The sequence below is a fragment of the Guillardia theta genome (assembly GCF_000315625.1).
Source record: "Guillardia theta CCMP2712 unplaced genomic scaffold GUITHscaffold_19, whole genome shotgun sequence".
Classification (NCBI taxonomy): domain Eukaryota; class Cryptophyceae; order Pyrenomonadales; family Geminigeraceae; genus Guillardia; species Guillardia theta.
The window spans coordinates 884259-904361 of NW_005434655.1; the positions used below are offsets into that span (position 1 = coordinate 884259).

The 20103-nt window shown below is 52.5% G+C and overlaps 4 protein-coding genes across 4 annotated transcripts; 3 read left to right on the forward strand and 1 right to left on the reverse strand.

Moving 5' to 3' along the window:
• Positions 1–822: 822 nt before the first annotated feature.
• On the reverse strand, positions 823–5412 carry GUITHDRAFT_105280 (hypothetical protein; the record flags this gene model as incomplete). Its single annotated transcript, XM_005836128.1, has 4 exons — positions 823–1698; positions 1752–3944; positions 4310–4438; positions 4489–5412. 4 exons carry the CDS (start codon positions 5410–5412, stop codon positions 823–825), a joined length of 4122 nt encoding a protein of 1373 aa, XP_005836185.1.
• Positions 5413–9483: 4071 nt separating this feature from the next.
• On the forward strand, positions 9484–13844 carry GUITHDRAFT_105281 (hypothetical protein; the record flags this gene model as incomplete). The annotated part of the gene is made up of 4 exons (XM_005836129.1): positions 9484–13209; positions 13255–13438; positions 13628–13716; positions 13764–13844. 4 exons carry the CDS (start codon positions 9484–9486, stop codon positions 13842–13844), a joined length of 4080 nt encoding a protein of 1359 aa, XP_005836186.1.
• Positions 13845–15139: 1295 nt separating this feature from the next.
• GUITHDRAFT_68201 (hypothetical protein) lies at positions 15140–16344 on the forward strand (the record flags this gene model as incomplete). Its single annotated transcript, XM_005836130.1, has 4 exons — positions 15140–15273; positions 15334–15475; positions 15770–15982; positions 16033–16344. Coding segments are annotated over 4 exons (801 nt in total), but the record flags the coding sequence as incomplete, so codon positions are not given.
• Positions 16345–17475: 1131 nt separating this feature from the next.
• On the forward strand, positions 17476–20061 carry GUITHDRAFT_136354 (hypothetical protein; the record flags this gene model as incomplete). Its single annotated transcript, XM_005836131.1, has 15 exons — positions 17476–17504; positions 17954–18050; positions 18094–18226; positions 18278–18304; positions 18361–18470; positions 18521–18670; positions 18717–18850; positions 18896–19040; positions 19093–19205; positions 19257–19322; positions 19367–19452; positions 19590–19656; positions 19804–19908; positions 19959–19992; positions 20035–20061. The coding sequence occupies 15 exons, from the start codon at positions 17476–17478 to the stop codon at positions 20059–20061; spliced, it is 1323 nt and encodes a 440-aa protein (XP_005836188.1).
• Positions 20062–20103: the final 42 nt, after the last annotated feature.

Below are 20103 nucleotides of genomic sequence, written 5' to 3' on the forward strand. Positions count from 1 at the left end.
AACAGTCTCCCTCCCTCCCTTCATCTCATCGCAACATCTTCATGGATTGCCGGCCCGTGTCCCTAGCCAGGTCCCTAGCAGGCAACTCGTTACCACATCTATAGTCAAAATCTTTTGTTGTAGTGAAATATTGCATGCCCATAGTCAATATACACATCGTGATCATAATAGTCAAAACATTTGCATGTGTATAGTCAATATTTTTACCTTCCATGCTGCAACCACATGCGAGGATAAAGATGTTATGGAGATGTTTTGAACACGTTTTGAACACGTTATGAACATGTTATGAAGATACTATGAAGATACTACGAAGATACTATGAAGATACTACGAAAATACTTTGAAGATGCTATGTTACGACGAGGTTGATTCGTAGGTTCATTCATGCTCAAGTTCAGGGTCGGGTATGGTGAAGCGAGATTCAAGGAGAAGGTAGAAGAAAGTGAGGAATGGATACAAGGAGGGAAGGGAACGAGGTTATTCGAGCATGTGGTGGGTCCAGGGGAGAAAGAAATCAATACGGTGATGACGAAGATTGCATTCAGTTCGAATGCATGCGAGAAAGACGTGCAGAACTGAGGGGCGATGTTCCAAAATCTGAAACCACTCAACTATTATGGCAAAGATTGGTATGTGGTCAACACGTGAACCGAAGAGTTTTCATTAAATCATTTCATCTCATGTAACTACTGTACGATGGAAAACACTGTTCAATATACAACACAAATCTCAACAACCGAGGGCCAGTAGAGAAAACAGCAAACTGCCAATCACTCCTCGCTTTGGCCTCTCCTCGAACAAGTTCCAGGATCTTGCCCTTCACTCGCACCTGACGTTTCTGAACACAACATATCGTTTGTGCCCGACGACAGACTTGAGCATCATGACCTCTTTGAGCACCAGCTGGATCTCGCAGACATGCCCCGACAGTCCCAGCCTCTTGGACTCGCTCGAGTGGATCCTCAAGTTCATCGCCACGTCACGGTACCCGGCCGACCGGTCGGAGCGGTAGTGAAGGTCAAGTCTGTTCTTGATGCGGATGATCTCCAGCTCGGGGTCGCTCATGATGGCTCGGAGGCAGGAGCAGAGGTCCTCGACAGCCTCGAAGACGACGCATTGCCTCGCTACGTCCACCAGCAGGGAGACCTCGCAGTTGTAGGACCGAGAGAGTTTCTCGATCGCTCGGTCCACTCCCTTCAACTTGGCGAACTTGATCTGCTGCACTAGGCCCTGCGCCTCTGCCTCCTCCATCCGGATGAAGGTCACCTTGTGCTCTTGCTCCTGCCCCGGCGAGTTGAGCACGAACAAGCCGTTGGAGGCTCGTGACAGCGCGATCGCCTTCTCTCGCAAGTGCTGCTCCAGCAGAGCAGCCTGCGCGTAAAGCTGATCCAGCGACCTTATCCTCCTCCCATCCAGGCCCTCCTCCTGCCCTCTCCTCCACCAGGGCACGTGCACGCTCCTCAGCATGGCAGTGAGCGGAGGGGCGGCGGTCTGCTGGGGCACGAAGAGATTCTCCCCGGGCCCGTCGATCCTCCGCACAGTCTGTACGATCTTGTCGGACTGCCTGATGGATGCGGCCAGCTGTGCGAGCTCGTCGAGGGCCTTGAGGGAGGACGGCTGGGATACCAGCTGGTCCCAGACCTCGTCGTACTGGCGCTTGTCACCCTCGACGTCTCGCCGTGACTGGTAGATGATCTTGGTGCGAAAGAAGAGGAAGACAACGGCGACACACATGACGATGCTCGGACCGGGGGGAAGTCGATGGCGGATCTCCTGATGATGAGGAAGTTGTTGACGAGCATGCCTGTCATGGTGGTGAAGAAGAGGACGGGAATGAATGGGGGAATCAAGCTCTCCTTGAAGATCAGTATAAGTCCCAGCAGAGTGAACATCACCGCATACACCCACACGTAGAAACTGTCCCAAGGCCTCTCAGACGAGAGTTGTCCCGTCGCTGCCGTAAACTCCAAGACGCTCACCATCAACCCGACGGTCAACCCGTAGGTCATGCGCGCGGCGTGCACGTGACCGGCGACTGCGAGGAGGCAGGTGGCGAGGACGAAGTTGCCGTCGAAGAAGTGACCGTAGACGACGATCAAGATGCTGTACCAGGGCACCTGCAGGTCCACCTGATTCTCAGCTCCGCGGATCAAGTTGGTGTCGTACTTGTCGCCTTCGATGAAGGTGCAGGTGATCTCGAGGAAGACCCACCGGCAGACTGACCCTGACACGTACTTCCACGAACTCTCCTCCACCAGCCATGGCGCGTCGGTTGCCTGACGGTCGAGCACATGCAGCTCGAACTTGACGGGGTCAAGGTCTTGGCTGTCCGCCTGCAGCAGCGTGGAGAAGGTCCAGCCGTTGGCTGTGATGGGGCTGGGGATGCTGAGGTACAAGTGGCGACCGCGAGTGACTGTAGCGACGCCCGTCGTTGGCAGGTCGACTGGACAGCCGTCGAGCTTGAACCCGAGAGTGCCGACACGAGGGCCGATTGCGTCCGTGGCGAGGGAGCCGTTGCGGTACTCGATGGCGGTGAAGCGAGCATGGTAGGCCTGAAACTTGCTGTTGTGCATGGAGGCTTTGAAGCTCTCAAAGGTGCGGTAGTAGTAGTAGATGGCAAAGAGGAACAAGATTCCATGCACTATCGGCTTGCCGAGAGCGTGAGTGGTAGGACGAGAGGTGAACCACACGCTGACCGTCGCTGCTGTCTTGACCGCAAGTCGCTCCTCATTGAGACGATTGTCTAGGACGCTTCCGGGGTAGTAGCAGCGATGCATGAGCAGCTCCTGCTCTCGAGGGGGGATGACAGAGTTCACATCCTCGTTTGGTATGATAGTCACGACTGACAGAGCCCTCTGCCTCCTCCTTCCCCCCATGGACAACCAGCCCCTCTCGTTGAGGTCCTGGGTAAGGGAAGACACGTTGGGTGCCATGATCTGGAGGTACGAGCGTCGCCGCAGGGTTTGATGTACGCTGCTGTGAATCACAAACTGAACGTGCTCGAGGACGAGTCGGCAGACAAATCCTCTCACACAGCTCTGAACTGCGCTGTCAGTCTTGAAGCGGAAGTAAATTTTACAATCTCGGTATCCGGCAAGTTTTCTGGATCCGTCCTGCTTGTCAAAGTGATTGTGAATCTCGACGATGGAGATGTCTGTATCCCCAGCCATGATGCTGATACACTTCTTCAAGCTCGGCAGGTCAGAGAAAACAATCCTCTGAGTCACAAGGTCGCAAGCTTTCGAGACATCCCAATCATAACGAGTCGCTATGTCATCTACAACTTCATCCACATTCTTGATCTTCTCCCAGCGCACTTTGTTTCTGACACTCTCGTTGGCGAGAGCGTCTGCTGCATGAACAAACTCTCCTTCCGAAGTTGTGCAGAGCTGACCATCACACTGAGCAGCGAGCTGCAGAGTCTTGTGGTTGAGGATGGGGTAGACTGCAACGGCCTGACAGTACAACTGATCGAGAGAATCGACGTACATGGAGAGGTTTGTGTTGTCTATCGAGATCAATTTCGGTGCATTCAGACCCTGACCCGGCCCTGCCCTGATAGGTGATAGCGAGCTGCTTGTAAGAACAAAGCTGTTGAGGTGTCTAAGACCGTAAGTCTGCTTGTCGCTGTTGTTGTCATTCCATCGACTGATCAGCATCTTCATCTCATTCAACTCCTCCTCCGCCTCCTTGCTAGACGACATCTTGCTCCACAGAGCACTCAGCTGAACGAAATCCTCCTTCACACTCCGCCTGCAATCCTTCTTCACTTGCTCGATGTATACAATCATCCAACAAGAAGCTGCGGCTATGACAAGGCTTATGACCGGAACATCTCCCAGCACCAAGGAACATGTCGCTAGGATGATGCTGCAGATCAGAGCTGTCGGGAAGACCGTTGGTGGGCTGAATAACCCCCAAGCTGGGAAGAAGATCATCGTCTGGAGAGAGAAGTCAAAGCAAGGTAGAAGACAAAGCAAGGTAGAAGACAAAGCAAGGTAGAAGACAAAGCAAGGTAGAAGACAAAGCAAGGTAGAAGACAAAGCAAGGTAGAAGACAAAGCAAGGTAGAAGACAAAGCAAGGTAGAAGACAAAGCAAGGTACACGACAAAGCAAGGTAGAAGACAAAGCAAGGTAGAAGAGGAAAAGGCAAGAAGAAGGAGAGAGGATGAATGCAGGCGAAGATGGGAGGGCAAGGGGATCAAATAGGAAGAAGATGGGGAGAACGATGGATTGGAATGAAACAGCTGAGGGAAGAAGAAGACAAAGAGAGGAGAAGAAGAGAGGATTGATATGTTTGCATCACCGTCAGCGCCTCGATGAGAATGGTCCTTACGTCATACCCAGCAATGGATACCACATGGTTTTCTCGATACAGCGCGACAAACGCGACGATTTGCAGCACGCTGCGGACAAAGCTGCTGGTAGCCAAGATCTGAAGAATGACTCTAGTCAGTTGTCAGTATTCATGATAGCCGAGCACACCATTATCGGTATTCCGTAGAAATCTAGCAGGGCAACCAGTGCAGCAACGATTGTCATGGAGCCTTCTATCAGCATTGCGATGAGGACTAGGTACTGACCGTAGGTACACGAGAGGGTCGAGAAGTCGAACTTCACATCCTCTAGCCTCTTGAGAGGAGTAGGAAAAGAAAAGTTCTTGTGCTTCACAACGTCTCGCTCATGTTTGCTGCCGCACACCCACGGCAGACCCACCTCGTCCCACCGGTCCCCGTCCTTGGACGTCTCAAGCCTGAAGTCGATGGGATCTGCTTCTATGCTAAGGTTGTTGGTAACGAAGTACCACCCGTCAAAAGTGATCTCTCGTTCAAACCTCAGTACGATGCTGTTCTGCGAGTACTCATAGCTCGCCCGGTCTGATTTCACTTTGCAATTGTTCTGCAGGGCGCCGAAGTCATGCACGAACGCCGTCGACGAGGTGATGCCCATGCTGCCATGTTTTCCTCGGAAGGTGTGAACATGGAGGCGAAAGAATCGCGAGCTCCGAACCTCATGGTTGCCAACCTGAGAGAAGGGCAGGAACGCGCTCCCATGGCTTGTCAATGCGAATAGCATGAGGACCCCAGAGCAGAGCAAGAGGATCTGAATCGACCTCAGAGTCACCAGAGCATGCAGCGGTCTTGCAGATGAGATTATCCTCTTGATGTCCTTGCGGTACACCGTTGTCTGACATGCCATGAGATGCGTCTGAAGATAGTCTCCTGGCCTTTGCGCAGCATATCGCAAGAACTCATCTCGAATCTCTTCCGTGTACATGTCAAGGTTGTGTCTAACGCCCTCTTCACCATGTCCTCTCTCATCGTCTCCTTGCCTTGAAGTCTCTGCATGTCTATCACGGGCTAGGACGATGTCCGACGAGGCTTCGCATGTTTCATCGCCTACTCGCATTCTTGTCGTTTCGACCCTCCCTACGGCTCTCCGATTGCGTTCCTGAGCAAACTGGGCGAAAACACGATTCAGTATTCAAATGTTACCAGTTATTTTCAATGTTTCATAGAAGATTTAATGGACAAGAGGTCGCAAGGCATCAGGTGGGGTTCGACAGAGATAAGTCACTTTACTGAGCATGACCCCTTGTTCATTACCAGTAGTGATTCTGTACCATATTTTTATACTCAATATTTTCAATTCTGAAATCTGTACCAATGGTACAATTTATAGAATATTTATAATGCTCCATGGTCGGATACCCCCCTCTTCCCCTCACTTTACTTTGCTCCTGCTCACCACCCCTCCTCAGGGAACCCCTGTCCTCTTCGACCACCCGCTCTTTCCCCCTTGATCACCCCACCCTACTGGGTTCCCGGCATCCCATCGTATCTTTGCTCGGATCGCATCGCGCCATGGGCTGGCCTTGTTCGGACTGTGCGGTAAAACATGCTCTTCCTCCTCCCTGCTCCTCCTGCTCCCTCACGATCCTCCTCCCTCGCAATCCTCCTCTCTCTCATAGGCTGATTGCTCTCCTCCACTCCCTCCCCCACCACCTTCGCTTGCTTCTGCACCATCGACATTGACTGCGGCATTGCTCCTCCTCATCGTGCTTACTGAAAGAGAGCCCTCGCACCCTCCATGCAATCTTGCTGAGGATAGTTCAGATCGTCGTCGAAGAAGGATCTTCCGACGGAGGATGCTGCGTGAGCTTCAAACATTCAATTTTGCTCCAATCTGATTGTTCTTTTCCCATGGCTGTGACGAACGAACCGAAGGCTGTAAGTTGACTCTTGTACACTTGACACCTGCCCGGACAGCTGACGATGTTCTTTGCTTCACTTACTGATCTGGTTGGCATCAACAGTGGGTAAGTGATGACATTCCTTGGACGATTTTGAAAGTTTCTTTCTCCTTTGCGATCGACGGTTTTCGACGGAACTTCACATCAGCGAGTGAGTGCGATGCGATTCACGAGATCGAACTTACGTTGTCTTTACCTCCTGGACATGCTATTCCTGTTGTTGCGACTATCAGACGGTATGTCTACCCAACCTCATCGTTGTTCATGCACTGACAAGAGACTCCTACCTGTGCTCACCATTTATCTCTGTCGTCTTTGGGATCAGAGTGTGAGCTGTTCTCTTTACGGTGTAGCTCATCTCTGACATCCGATCTCGTTTGCTCCTCGTCGTCCTCCATGATAGTCGGTAAGAATCGTCTTGCAAGCTGCGACTGACAGAGTTGAAATGATGTCACAATGTTTTTCGGTTTGATCTGACCTTTGTTCTCATGGTTTTGCAGCAAGTCAGAGTCTTTGTCTGTGTTAAGATAAGCAATTGACTCTTTGCTTTCTCTTCTCTGCATGTTGCACCTGCTGTTCTCACGGGAAAAGGCGGTAAGTCACGAAATAGTCTGCTTCCACTCCTTCCTCATCGCACCCTCAGTACGTCTTCACGCCGGGAGAGGAGGGGAAATGCGACTTGTGCGGCAAGGAGGAGAAGGATCATCGCACAGAGCACAAGTTCTGTCCTGTGAGAGCCAATCTTTTTCATCATACGAACGATGCAAAGTTCTTGACTGACTCATTCTGATGCCGCAGCTCGTACGCGTCTTTGCTCTTGTTGTGTTCCTCTCTAACATGATTCTTCTCGGATGGACGCTACATTGGCCTTCATGTCATGTGCAGCGAGTAAGAAGCAGATTGATTCTGCTGAGACTGTGTTGACTCTGTTTGTTCTCCAACTCTGCGAAACATCTTCTGTGATTAGCGAGTGAGTTTGCAATGTTGTATCGTCTGTCCATTGAGTTTGATTTCCTTTCTTTCCGCACTCAATCAACGATTGCTGGTCATTAGCGGGTGTGCTGTCTTACATCTCCTTTGCTGTTCACTGACTCTATGACGACGACGACGATGACGATGACGATGACGACGACGACGACGATGATAATGATGGCGATGGCGATGATGGCGATGATGATAAACTTGACTTCGACTTCATTGTACTTTGGACAACAGGCGGTGAGTCTTGTCTGGCTCAAAGCATGTCTCAACTGATGGATTGTTCTGTGCAGACGGTAAACCTTGTAAGACGATCTTCATGAGCGCTCACTTTTTTATCTGATGGTTGACGCAACTCGTGATGATGTTGCAGCGAGTGAGTGACCCGATCGTGATCTCTACGACACGTGCAGCTAACTTCTTTGACTCTTTGCTTTCGTTTCACTTTCAATTTCATCGGAAATCTGAAGAGAGTGATATTGATTTCTTGCGATGTCTGCAAGCATGTCTGACGCTCCTTTTTCTCTACTGCGATGACGATTATGCGACGGGCAGCAAGTAATGACTTCGATTGCTGTCTTTCCTGCAACCATGCAAAGGGTTCTGAACGAGTTTGCAGAATGTGATAATCTTCAACTTTCAAATCAATTCGCTAATCCATGTTGTCGGATGATTCATTCTTCGTCTCCGGGAAACAGCGAGTAAGATTATCCTGTGCTTGTACTTTGCAATGTCTGTGGTTGTTTCTGGTACTCGATTGACCTTGTTCGCAGCGTGTAAGATCCTTGCTCTATCCCTCTTGCCTCCTTTTTGCATTCTCTTCATTCTTGTAATCACTGTGCAATGATGTTCTTTTGGTTGTTTCCTCCGGCATAAAGACGGTAAGAGCTTTGCTATATTCTGATTTCACGATGTTAATGTTGTCTTTTTACACAACAACCTGCTACAATGCCAGTCGGTACGATCGCGATGCACTCTGTATCAACGGTCTCTGACGTTTGCATTTTTGAACTGCGATTTTCCTCCTGGTGCGGGACTGAGGAGAGTAGATGGTGAGTAAGAAATCATTCTTCAAACTCTGTTGTTCCTCTAATTTTTCTTGTGGATGATGTCTCGTTGTTGACTTTCAACTCAGATGGTGAGTGGAGAGGGAGAGAGTCTACAAGACAACTTGTGATTGATGCTTTTCCGTCACATCCATCGCTTGTCTTCCTTGTGGTCAGGCGGTGAGAAACTTTGAAGCACGAGAATCGTACTGAAAGTTTCGAAATTCTTTTTGAACTTCTCTTGCTGCAGGATGTAAGTACAAGTTCTTGATTTTATTCTTTGTGAAAGATCGTTTTTCCCACTTATAATCTGTCATACAACAGACGGTACCATTATAAACTTGAGCTCTTCAGCGCATTTCTAGAGAATGACTTGTTTGTTTTCTTACTGTGTGATGGCTACATCATCGTACAAAGGCGGTGAGTGAATGTATGATGCGAGTGTTCTGTTGATATTTGTTGTAAAACGACAAGTGATGACAATGAAATAGGCGGTGAGTTCGACAGATTTCTGTCGTTTCCTCTTTGCGACTGAGATATGTACAAGTATGTCTTCCGAGCGGGAGATGACAACAAGTGCAAGGGGTGCGGAAAGCTGGAGGGTGAACATCACACCCAATTCAAGTTCTGCCATGTAAGAAACATCACCTTCGTTCATGTCAGCGATTGACGTCGATGTTGGAATCTTGAATCTGAACTATCACATACAAACAGCGGGTGAGGAAACATCTTTTTGTGTTGTTTTTAACAATAATTGACTTCATGACTTTCGCTTTGATATCTATTTGGCTTCCGCTTGCAAATGTGACCTCTATGAAACATCAGGATGTAAGTTGTTATCATGCATTCATACTCTCGGTCGTCTGACTATTTTCTTGATTTTGTCCTGTATACAGACAGTGAGTTTGTGACCTTGCAATCCTCTGATGACCTCCATTTGTTTTTCATACCTTCTTCTTCTGAATTCAATTTTTTCAGAGAGTAAGTGTCTTCCCTCAGTCCTGTTTTCTTCAAATCTTTCTCCTCTCCTCTCTCCTCCTCTCCTCTCCTCCCCTTTCTCCTCTCCTCTCCTCTCCTCTCCTCTCCTCGAACTCCCCTCGCTTCATCTCCGCCCTCCCCTTCTTGTCAAATTCAGTTTGACGTCTGACACAGTGTTGTATCTGTCACTGCGACAAGCTCACTGAGGGCAGGAGGAAGGCAACCATGTGTCCCTCCTGTCAAGCTCGTCTCCTCGTCATGCGCGACCTCGAGCAGCAGCTGGCCAGCAGGAGGAGTGGGCGCAACCTGTCACGGGACCTTCTCCTCATCCAGCAGAGCCGTTCGCATCCCACCGGCATCGGCCTGACCTTTCACCGACGTTTCGATCTCCTCCTCGCACACTACCTCTTCGGGCTGGAGGAGGAGGAGGAGGAGGAGGAGGAGGAAGGGAGGAGCCAAGTGGAGGCGTTGCTCTCAGCTGGAGAGCTCAGTTGCTGCTATGACCGCAGCAAGTGCATCCTTGACCTCTCCCTCGACACCTCCACCATGAAGTGGAACGTGTCAAGGGACCTCCGCCTCCGGCGACTCCCCAGCTGGGCCGCAAACTTGTCGGTCCCAGTCCGCGTGCTGGACGTGTCCGGGAACCCCTCACTCCTCAGCCTCCCCGTGGACGACCTTCAGAGCAAGAATCCTCTCCTCGAAGCGCTCATCTGCAACCGATGCCCCTCCCTCAGCCTGCCGCCCCCCGAGATCGCCGACCAGGGAGGAGAGGCTGCGCTCAAGTACCTGCAGCGGGTGCAGGAGGCGAGCATACAGAACAAGCACATGCACCTGATCCTCATTGGCAATGGAGAGGCCGGCAAGACGAGCGTCCTTCACGCCCTCCAGTCCGCTGAGAGCAGAGCTGGGAAGATCGACGAGGACACGGGCCGTACCATAGGCATCGACCTGAAGCACTGGAGTCTGGAGGAGGAGGAGGACGGGCTGACGTTTGACGTGATGGACTTCGGAGGGCAGGCGGTGTATACCAAGACAAACTTGTACTTCCTAGTCCGACGGGCCCTCTACCTCCTCGTGTGGAACGTGAGGTCGCAGGCTCCCGGGCAGGGAGAGGGGGAGAGGATGAGAATGGGAGAAGAGCTGGAGACTAGCGTATCCCTGTGGCTGCGAGCGATCCAGGCGAGAGTGCCGGGAGCGAATATCCTGCTGGTGGCCACCCATGTGGACTTGGGGACGAGGGAGGAGGTGGAGGAGCAGTGCGAGGCGGTGAGGCGATGCGTGTTGGAGGAGAAGAGGCTGATGGCGAGGCACGAGGTCGAGACCATCCTCCCGCTCAACGTCATCAACGAGGGGGAGAGCATGCGGGTCAGCTCGGTGACGGGGGAAGGGGTGGCGGAGCTGCGAGCCGCGATCTGCAGGGTGGCGAAAGGGCTGCTGTGGTGGAAGGAGAGGATTCCAAGGAGCTTCTTGCAGCTGAAGGAGGCGGTGACGAGGAGGGCGCAGGAGGATCGCTCCTCCATCGACCTGCGGGAGTACAGGGAGATGATGGAGGGAGCAGAGCTGGACAGAGACGAGATGGTCGTTGCCACCACCTTCCTGCATGAGACGGGCGTGCTGAAGTACTTCGGCAAGGCGCTGAGGAGGACGATCGAGCAGGAGGAGGTGGAGAGGAGGGAGAGGTACTCGTTTGAGGACACGGTCTTCATCGATCCCTTCTGGATCGTCGAAGTCTTCAAGGGCATCTTGCGGCACGAGTGGCAAGCTCTGATCGACTTCTTCCAGCAGGATCCCAGCAGGTCGAAGATGGTGAAGAGAATGCTTCACCTGGGCGTTATCCACGAGTTTCTCTTCCCCTTCCTCTGGCCCCAGCACCCGCACCAGCTGGGAGGAGACTTTTGGAAGCTCAGCACTGAGCCGAGCAGGCGCATAGACACAGAGAAAGCTGTCGCCCTCCTGCGTGGTTGCGATCTTGCCCACTTCCTCCCTACTCCCACTCATCTCCTGCACGACAAGCAGCTTGCAGACTCTTCTTCTTCCTCGTCCCCCCCCCCCTCCTCGTTGAGGAAGGAGCTTCTGTGCCCTGGCATCATCCCACACTTCGTGCGGGAGCACAGGTATCCCATCCAAGAAGCGACGAGCTTGCACCTGTGCATGCGGATCGTATACAGCTCGCTGCCTCCTGGCTTCGTTGACCGCCTCATCGTCAAGTGCGCTTCGAGGTACAAGGACGTCGACTGTAGCGCCTCCATGGCGGCGTTCTTCGGCTGGGGGAGAGTGCTCCTCTTGCGCTGGGAGGAGGAGAGGAGCAGCAGCTCGCTCGTCGCGCACGCATCAACGGAGCAGATGCTGAGCAATCTTGACAAGGACGTGACGTCACTGGAGGCGTTCTTTCCCGGGCTGAAGCGATTCAAACGAGAGGTCACAGGGAAGGAGGACGGCGACTTTGAGCTGGTCCAGGTTGGAATCTTCTGCCAGGGTGAAGAGAGCAAGAGACTGGCGGACGAGCTTCGTTCTGAGCTTCTGCTGCGATATGCCAAAGAGCACGGGACCCCCGCCAGGGTCGTTCCAACGTTCTCTTACACTCAGTCTTCCGCTTCCTCCGTCGCATTCTTCTCTGGTGAAGTCCTGGAGCTCAGCACACTCACGCGTGTGGTCAAGGATGCAAATGAGCAGGGGGAGGAGGAGAGGGAGGAGGAGGAGGAGGAGGGCAGGGAGGAGGAAGATTTCAGAGATTGTATCGTGCACATCTTGCTGATCTCCAAAGGATGTCTGAGGTCGAGCGATGGGGAGGAGTCTGCCTTCTTGAACTTGTGGAACAGCCTGACTGCGAAGAGAGCAGCGATCGTTCCCGTTGTGCTGCAAGACTATGTCGAGGACATCCGAGACTTCACTCGGTGGTGGCCGGAGGGAGTGAGTGGGATGGAAAGATATCGAATCTTTCATAGTTTCTCGCGCTCCGATGAGTCGATGAACAAGTTGTATCAGACTGTCATGAACAAGTTGGACCTGTGGAGAGGAAGGAGCACTGAAGAAACAATCTGCGTCAACGACCAGAACCGTCTCAAGTGCAAGGAGTGCTTCAGGTCGTTGGATGACATGTCGGAGATTGGGGAGTTCGAACTTCCTGACGACATCTTGGAGGTAGAAGGCGCAATGGAGACAGTGTTGAGCTGCAGCAAGCGCGGTCACTTGTCAACCCTCGCTGACGTCATTGACTTCAACAACTCCTGTGCTCCTTGTCCTCTGTGCGTCAAGCACAACCGGGTTCCCTTCTTCTTCAACAGGATGGAGTGTATCAGCAAGCTCTACGGCGACCTGACCGCCTGCGTGACATGCGGGGAGTGTGCAGGATCGATCAACGTTGTCGACATTACCCCTCCTCAAGTCTTTATCAGCTACCAGTGGGGCCACGGAGGCGTCACGCAGACGCTGGCACGGCAGGCAAAGCGCTTCATCGAGACGAGGACGGAGCTCTTGTGCTGGCTGGACGTGGAGGGAGGGATCCTGTGCGGGGAGGATCATATCATGAAGATGAAGCTCGGGGTAGAGCGATGCGACGTCTTCATTGCCTTTATGAGCGACAAGTACGTCAAGAGCGAGAACTGCAGGAGGGAGTTCGCGCAAGCCTGTGAAGCCAACAAGTTCATCATCCCAGTGATGGTGCCGATCCTCTTCGATGAGAGGAGTGACAGCGACGAGCTGAGAGAGTCAGAGTCGGGCTGGAAGGGGGAGACGGCGACTGACGATTGGTGGAAGCGAATCTCAGCCATGGAAGGGACGCGAGAGGTGGAGGTCAGGTGGAGCCACCTGGCGTCATTCCAGAGGAGGGTAGAGCTGAGGGCGGAGAAGCAAGAGGAGGGAGGGGAGGTCAGGGCGGACGAGTCTTGCCTCGACCTGCTCCTCGCCATCCTCCAGTCTCGAATCTACCGAGGCAACTTCGTGAACCACGTGGTTGCCTGCTACCTGAACTCGAGGAGGAGCTGATGATTGTGCCAGGCCAAGAGCCCTCTCAAGTCGCTGCCAGGAGGGTCAGGCAAGAGTGTCCTAGCTAAGAAGCTGAGCGTACGAGTCGACGAGGACAGGAGGGAGAGGATGTTGACTAGGAAGAAGTCAAGGCACAAGAAGGTGGCGTTCGTCCCCGACCCGACCATGTTCGAGTTCCAGAGGATCGACAAGCAAGGTGCGTTGATGTGTCTCTCCCTCTCCCTCTCCCTCTCCCTCTCCCTCTCCCTCTCCCTTCCCTGCTCTACCTCCCTTGCCACGTCCTGCTGATCCCCTACAAGCGCCTCCTCTGCCGCGTTCTGCTACTGCCCAGCTCCTCCTCCTCCCTCTCGCACCAGCTCATGGCGCTCCTCCTCTCCTCCTTCAGGGCAAGGGAGGCTCTCCTGCGATGTGCTCTTCGAGGGCCTCCTGCATCGCTGGGACCAGGACGAGCTCAGCATGCTCTTTGACGCCATGGTGACGCTGCTGGCGCTCTCAACAGCTCGGTCCTCACTAGCTCTCAGGTCGTCAGCCGAGACGGTTCCGTGACCCTCGACGAGTTCCTGCGGGCTGTGCAGAAACTTCCGCAGACTCCCCGACTGTAGGAGAGGAGGCCCGGCGTTTGATGCCAAGTTACGCCTCTACTCTCTTATTCGCTTCCACGTGCAATGAGCGATTGACGGAAGTCATATTGGGAACTCCCTCGCTGAAATCTGACTCAGCCTACGGTCACAGGTGAAAGAAAGCCTTACTCAAAGTTAAGTTAAATATCAGTACGAGGAAAATCAGGAGAGTCGACTAAACCGGCACTACTGTCACACAGGCCATAGTACGGCGAGAAGAGAAAAGACAGCGAGGACCAACCCTCAGTAAACAAATCCTAACATCTTCCTCGTCTTCCTCGTCTTCCTCGTCTTCCTGCCCTCGACCTTCGTCATCATCTTCCTGATCTTCATCAGATCCCGCTATCCCATCTCTACTCATGGATGATCCTCTTCTCTTTCTAGATTTTGGTAAGTCAGTATTGGTGACAAGGTCTCCAAACAAACTCTTCAAATCTTTCTATGCCATTGGGAGTATCAATTCGGGTCTTCGTCGACAGCCCAGGGATTCACTTTGAGTAACAGAGGCACGATCCTATTGATCTTGCATCGGTAAACTTTCTTCGTACTATCAGCGATGACTTTGTTCTCTATTAGGTCAAATGCCCTTTCTTGTCGTCGTCGTCGCTCCTGCAACATGGCGTCATTTGCTCTGCATTTTTCGGGCAGTTCTGGTTCTATACAAAAATGTTTACTCAATGTCACCATGAGTCAGCATTATTGCGTGGTGCTACCTTGGAGTGCTCTGTGCACAATGATTTTGACGAGATCACATTATGAAGGCAGTACCACCCACTCCTGCACATCCAATGGGGCGGATAGTACCGGTATGTTGCACAAATCGATTAGCCTGTTAAGTGAGTTTGACCAGGGCGGCATGGTCAGCCGAAGGAGACGTACAACCTTATACATACTTTTAAATTTTCGAAATCTCTCCGTTTAGTGGGCCAGAAAAATTGATTAGCCTGTTTCCTCAAGTGCAAAGTGAGTTTGACCAGGGCACGGTCAGCCGAAGGAGACGTACAACCTTCGCTTACCCCTACCCCACCCTCACAGCCGAAATCCTCGGGTACAACCCTAGCGTCGGTGACAGGTAGCGCCTTTTGACCAGAAGCTAGTCAGCCTAATCCCTATCTATATATAGAGATACGACTCGCTGCCGCCGCAGACTCTCCTCGCCTCTCTTCGTTGCTGGAGAATCTTCATCTATTCGTCAGTCCTGTCGCTGCATGCCACTATGAAGGTGTGAGTGTTAGCCGTGCTTGTCTCCACTGAGTTATTCTGATCAGACTGAAACTATCGCGTTGGGCTTTGGCCTCAGCATAGCTGCGGGAGCTTGCACTTGTGTGGGATTCCTAGCAGCTTTCTGTGTCAAACTAGAGAACAGACTGGTCTTTGCTGCCTCGTTAGCAGCTTCTGCTGGAGTCATGATGTATGACATGTCTAACAAGCTCTCTTGTGCAAGCGTGAGAAGCTCAGTTGTGCTTTCCAGATTCATCTCCCTTACCGAAATCTTGACGATCAAGACTGTCGAGGGCTTCAAGGGAGCTGGGCAGTCTGACGCAGAAGCAATGAGATACTCCATATTAACATTCTTTGCTGGCGCCTTTATTTGCCATCTTATCGACGTGTTTGTAAGTTACATGATGCAAAGGTCCCATCAGGTCCTGAAAAGACTGGTGCTTCTTGAACTGACGCTAATGGAGATAGCAGGTTGAGAGTGACGAAGCCGCGGACAGACAAATGAAACAAACCCACGTGCAGGAATCTCAGTCTTCGATTGTGATTGCCACTACCCATGCCCATCAAATCCCGCTTTGCGCCCCTATCAGTGCCCCAATGCAGGACTTCGTACCTCCTTCTAAGGTATCAAAACTTGTATGCTTCTCCGTCTCGACTCATCATCTATATGTCGCTTCTAGGACGAGCTTGAGCAAGGGCCTGTGGACGGGCCCCTGTCTCTTGTTCTATCAGAGGATAGGGAAAGAGCCAAAGAGCTTCTGCGAATGGGCATACTAAGTGCTGTTGTCATTCTGGTCCACAACATCCCGGAAGGCGTTGCTACTTTTGTCTCAGCAGTTGCAGATCCAACCGCAGGCGTCGGAGTTGCATTTGCGATCGCACTGCACAATATTCCTGAGGTGACTGACATGCACTAGATGCGTTTATCATAAGCGAGCGCTTGTTGCAGGGTTTGATAGTTTCAGTCCCAATCTACTTAGCCACTGGAAGCAAAATCAAGGCTTTTCTATGGACTGCCTTTTCGGGAGCGGCAGAACCATTTGGTGCTCTGATAGCCTTCACAGCCCTCAAAAGCTCCGACATGAGCCCTTGGGCATACGCTTTTATCTTCGGCATCGTCTCGGGGATCATGACTTACATATCCTTGACCGAGCTGCTGCCTACTGCCTTGAAGTATGATCCGACAGATCGGGTCGTCAAGAAATCCCTGTTCCTTGGAATGTTCATTATCGCCATTTCCATCATTCTTTTTGAGGTTTGAACAATCAGCGTGAATCTGACTGTCAGGCAGTGCACTGCGGCAGGCACGCAGGCAGGTTCGACCCGCCCGCTTTCTGAAGCCAGTTCCGCAGGCACAGTATCACAGGCTATGCGGCCGGAGGAGGCATCAATTAAGAGCAACGAGGTTTCAATGGTCTCTCTCTCTGTTCGTTGAGGCAGTAAGAGTTTTCACGTATTTCTCCGATGCTTCCGAGGGCTATTTATCTTACTGTACGCATTTAATACATAGAAACTCGTGCAGATTACTGGCAGGCCCGGCTCAGCAAGCCCCTGCTTTTCACTTTTTTCGCCTCGCCTGATGCATTCTAAACGCAGATTCTTCAGCCTGGTCTGTTGTTAATCAAGCCTGAGTGCAGAGGATTCAGTTGTAATCGGTTGAGGACATTTCAGAAATGTCTCCAAGTTTCTGTGTCGGCGGGAGGATAGAGTAATGTTATAGCCTGAAAACCTTGATCCTTTGGCCCGGTAGAGGTAGCCTGAAGACTTTGGGTTGTTTGGGCAGGAAAGGACTTCGAAGAGCAACAAGACTCTCAGAAATCGAACACTCAACTCTTGTCGGACGGAGGTTTGGACGTTGACTTCGGCCTGGCCAGCTCTTCATTCTTGTCCCCGCTGTGGAGTTTGCTTTCTTCAAGCGTCAGCTTCCATACCAGGAGGGCGGGGATGGTTTCACGCCTCAAGCAGGGGTCAGTCTATCAGCTTATTACATCGCCACGGCCACCTTCTTACAATGGAGCGCTACTCTATCCTGCGGATGGTACCCTCCGTCAAGCGGACGAGCCGGATCTGGTCCTCCCTCCCCTACTCGTCTCCTTCCTGCGGGTACATCAGGCCCTCCTTGATCGTGGAGTGCCGAAATACCTGGACCTCAGTGACATTTCGATCCCATCTCCAGCGCTCTTTCAACTCGCGGGCGGACCTCCTTCCCCCCCCCCCCCCCCGCGTTCAGTCACAGGACGGTTGATCGCTTCCTGCACGGGCTAACCCCGGCTAGGCTGCCTCCCACATGGGCGACCTGTGTATCTCGCATGGGTCCTGCCGTCCTCCTCGCAGGAGCAGATTTCAACTCTTACTTAATTCTAAAAACTTTTATCCGGCAGGCGCATTCGCAATGAGCGAGGCCTCGCAGTTGCGACAAAGGTGGGGCGATGCTGCCCTCGTCCCTTCGTCCTCCTCCTCGTCGATGCTCTCCTCTCCTCTCCTCTCCTCTCCTCTCCCCCTCCTCTCCTCTCCTCTCCTCTCCTCTCCTCTCCTCTCCTCTCCTCTCCTCTCCTCTCCTCTCCTCTCCTCTCCTCTCCTCTCCTCTCCTCTCCTCTCCTCTCCTCTCCTCTCCTCTCCTCTCCTCTCCCCTCCTCTCCTCTCCTCTCCCTCTCCCTCCTCTCCCTCCCCTCCTTGATGTCCCTGCTGTTCCCCAACCTCTACCTCGACCTGCTTTCGCCTCCTCGGACGACTAGCCCTCTACAACCTTATGAAAGACATCTTAATAGCACGTCCCAGCTCTTTGTTTTCTCTTCTTCTTCTTCCCTCTTTTCTCCCCTCTCCTACGCCTCCCCTGTCCACTCGCGTCTTCCTCTTTATTCTCATCGCAGGCGGCCAGCGGGCAAGGATGAAGGAGGCGGAATCAGTGTCGAGTACGAGCTGGAGGAGCTGGAGCTTGAGAGGAAGAGGATTGAGCTCGAGCTTGAGGTCATGGTCGCCACTCCTTCTGGTTTCCCTGACGTGCATGCAGTCTATCCAGCTCAAGGAGAAGGAGATGGCGTTGAAGCGCAGGAAAGCGGCGAAGGAGGCCACCGGAGGGTTCGACGTCTTGACGGAGACAGACAAGAAGCTTGCAGAGCAAGACCTGAAGGAACGACGAAAACGTCAGCTCGTGCTTGCAGCGTGCTTCTAGATCCTGACATGACTCTGTGCAGTGCTGCAGCGTATCAAGGACATGCAAGGTTGTCGACGTTGATATTCTGCGCGATCCGATGACCCTTGAAACGTTATGATGCAGACGACGGTACGAAGAAGACTCAATACAAGCTGCTGCTCCTCGTTGTGCTCTTTCCACTCATAAGTCTTGCGGTCATCATGCCGATCTTCCGCTTCATGTACGAAGAGAAGGTCCCGATAGCGTCATGCCGACGTCCTCGGTCCTCATAGTTTTGCCGCAGATCCTGCCGAATCCATGTCAGGGGATCTGCGATCTGACTCCAGACTTGCTGGCCAAGATGCCCAAGGGATGTGTGCCTGAAAACCCGCAGCGAGTCTTCTTCATGGACATTCCCACGACTGGCGCAAAACTTTTCTCACCTCCTCTAAATGTCTGTCCTGGGATTCTGCTGGGGTCGGAGTGACAGTTTGTGCCAGCTACTGAAGAATGTCAAGGAGTGGGAGTTGGTCAATCTCCGCTCTTGGAGGGATGCTGTGTATGCTGCCCCTGTGTACCTGAGCCCCGCGAGCCGGACGGCCTATAACGATGCTGAGTACGAGGTGATCTACAGGTTCAGTTGACTTCCCTTGCGTGGCCGTTGCTCAAGGGATCGCAGGAAGAACGTCGGGAACCTGATCAACTCTCTGGTTCCCCATCGCAGACTCTTCTTTGGAAGCACCTACGTCCACGATGACAACATAACGAGCAAGAGTAACCACAACGAGACTGTGCGGTACATCACTTTAATCAGAGAGCCTTTGGTAGGCCTTGGAAGGGGAGGAGGGGGAGAACTTCGATTTGACTAGGTCGCAGGCTCGTCTGCAGGAGCAGTTTGAAGCTGACCGAGAGCACGATCAGCAAAAAGGCAAGTCGAAGTTCGTCACGAACCTCAACTTCGAGGAGTGTTTGCATGTTTCTGTTTGCAGGTAGTGTGAAAACAACGAGGCAGCTGATGAGACTGATCTGGGTCATTGCAGGACCTCGCATCAGTTCTCAAGGTGGTGCAATCTGCAAACAAGATACTTCTGTGGTTGGGGGAAAGAGTAAGATGCGATCTTCATGGCTCGATCGCACTAACATGTGCCAGTTGTCTCTATGACAAGAATTTGAACGCAACAGAGGCTATGTTGAAGAAAGCTCTCCACAACATAGACACTTTGTTCCTTGCTGTTGGTTAGCATGGCTCCTTTCCTCGCTCCCTTTCCCATCCGCTCTCCCCTCCCACCCACTAGTCTTCCTCCTCCTCACAGATCTTTGTCCTCCCTCCCCCGCTCCCCTTTCTTTCTGATGTTTCCTTTGGATTCTCGCAGGTATCTTTGAGGACTTTGACTTATCTCACAAGCTCTTGGAGACCTTGCTTCCAACATACTTCCAAGGGTGAGGCTGCCTCTCTCCCCTCTCCCCATCTTTCCCAACTGCTGCTGCTGCTGCTGCTGCTGCTGCTGCTGCTGCTGCTGCTGCTGCTGCTGCTGCTTCTCCTCCTCCTCGATCATAGCGGCATGCTGCGAGTCACAGTGATATCAGGTTGGGCGAAGAGTTGAAGAGCAGCGGAGGAGCAGGAAAGGCTCCCGAGCAACCGAAGCATCTGAAGCAGGAGATGATGCGTTACTGCTGGGCGGACATGGCCTTGTGAGAAGAGGCAAGAGGTCTCTTCCTCTGGTGCTGACGGTCTGGTCAAGGTACGAGCACGTCAAGAAGAAGCTCGCGCAGCAGGTGCCCCCGGCAGTCGAAGTTGATCCTGCTGACTGTGTGCAGGCTAAAAGTTGCAAACTCACAAGATGATGCGATTCGGAGGGAGGAGGGAGGGAGGGGGGGGGGGGATGG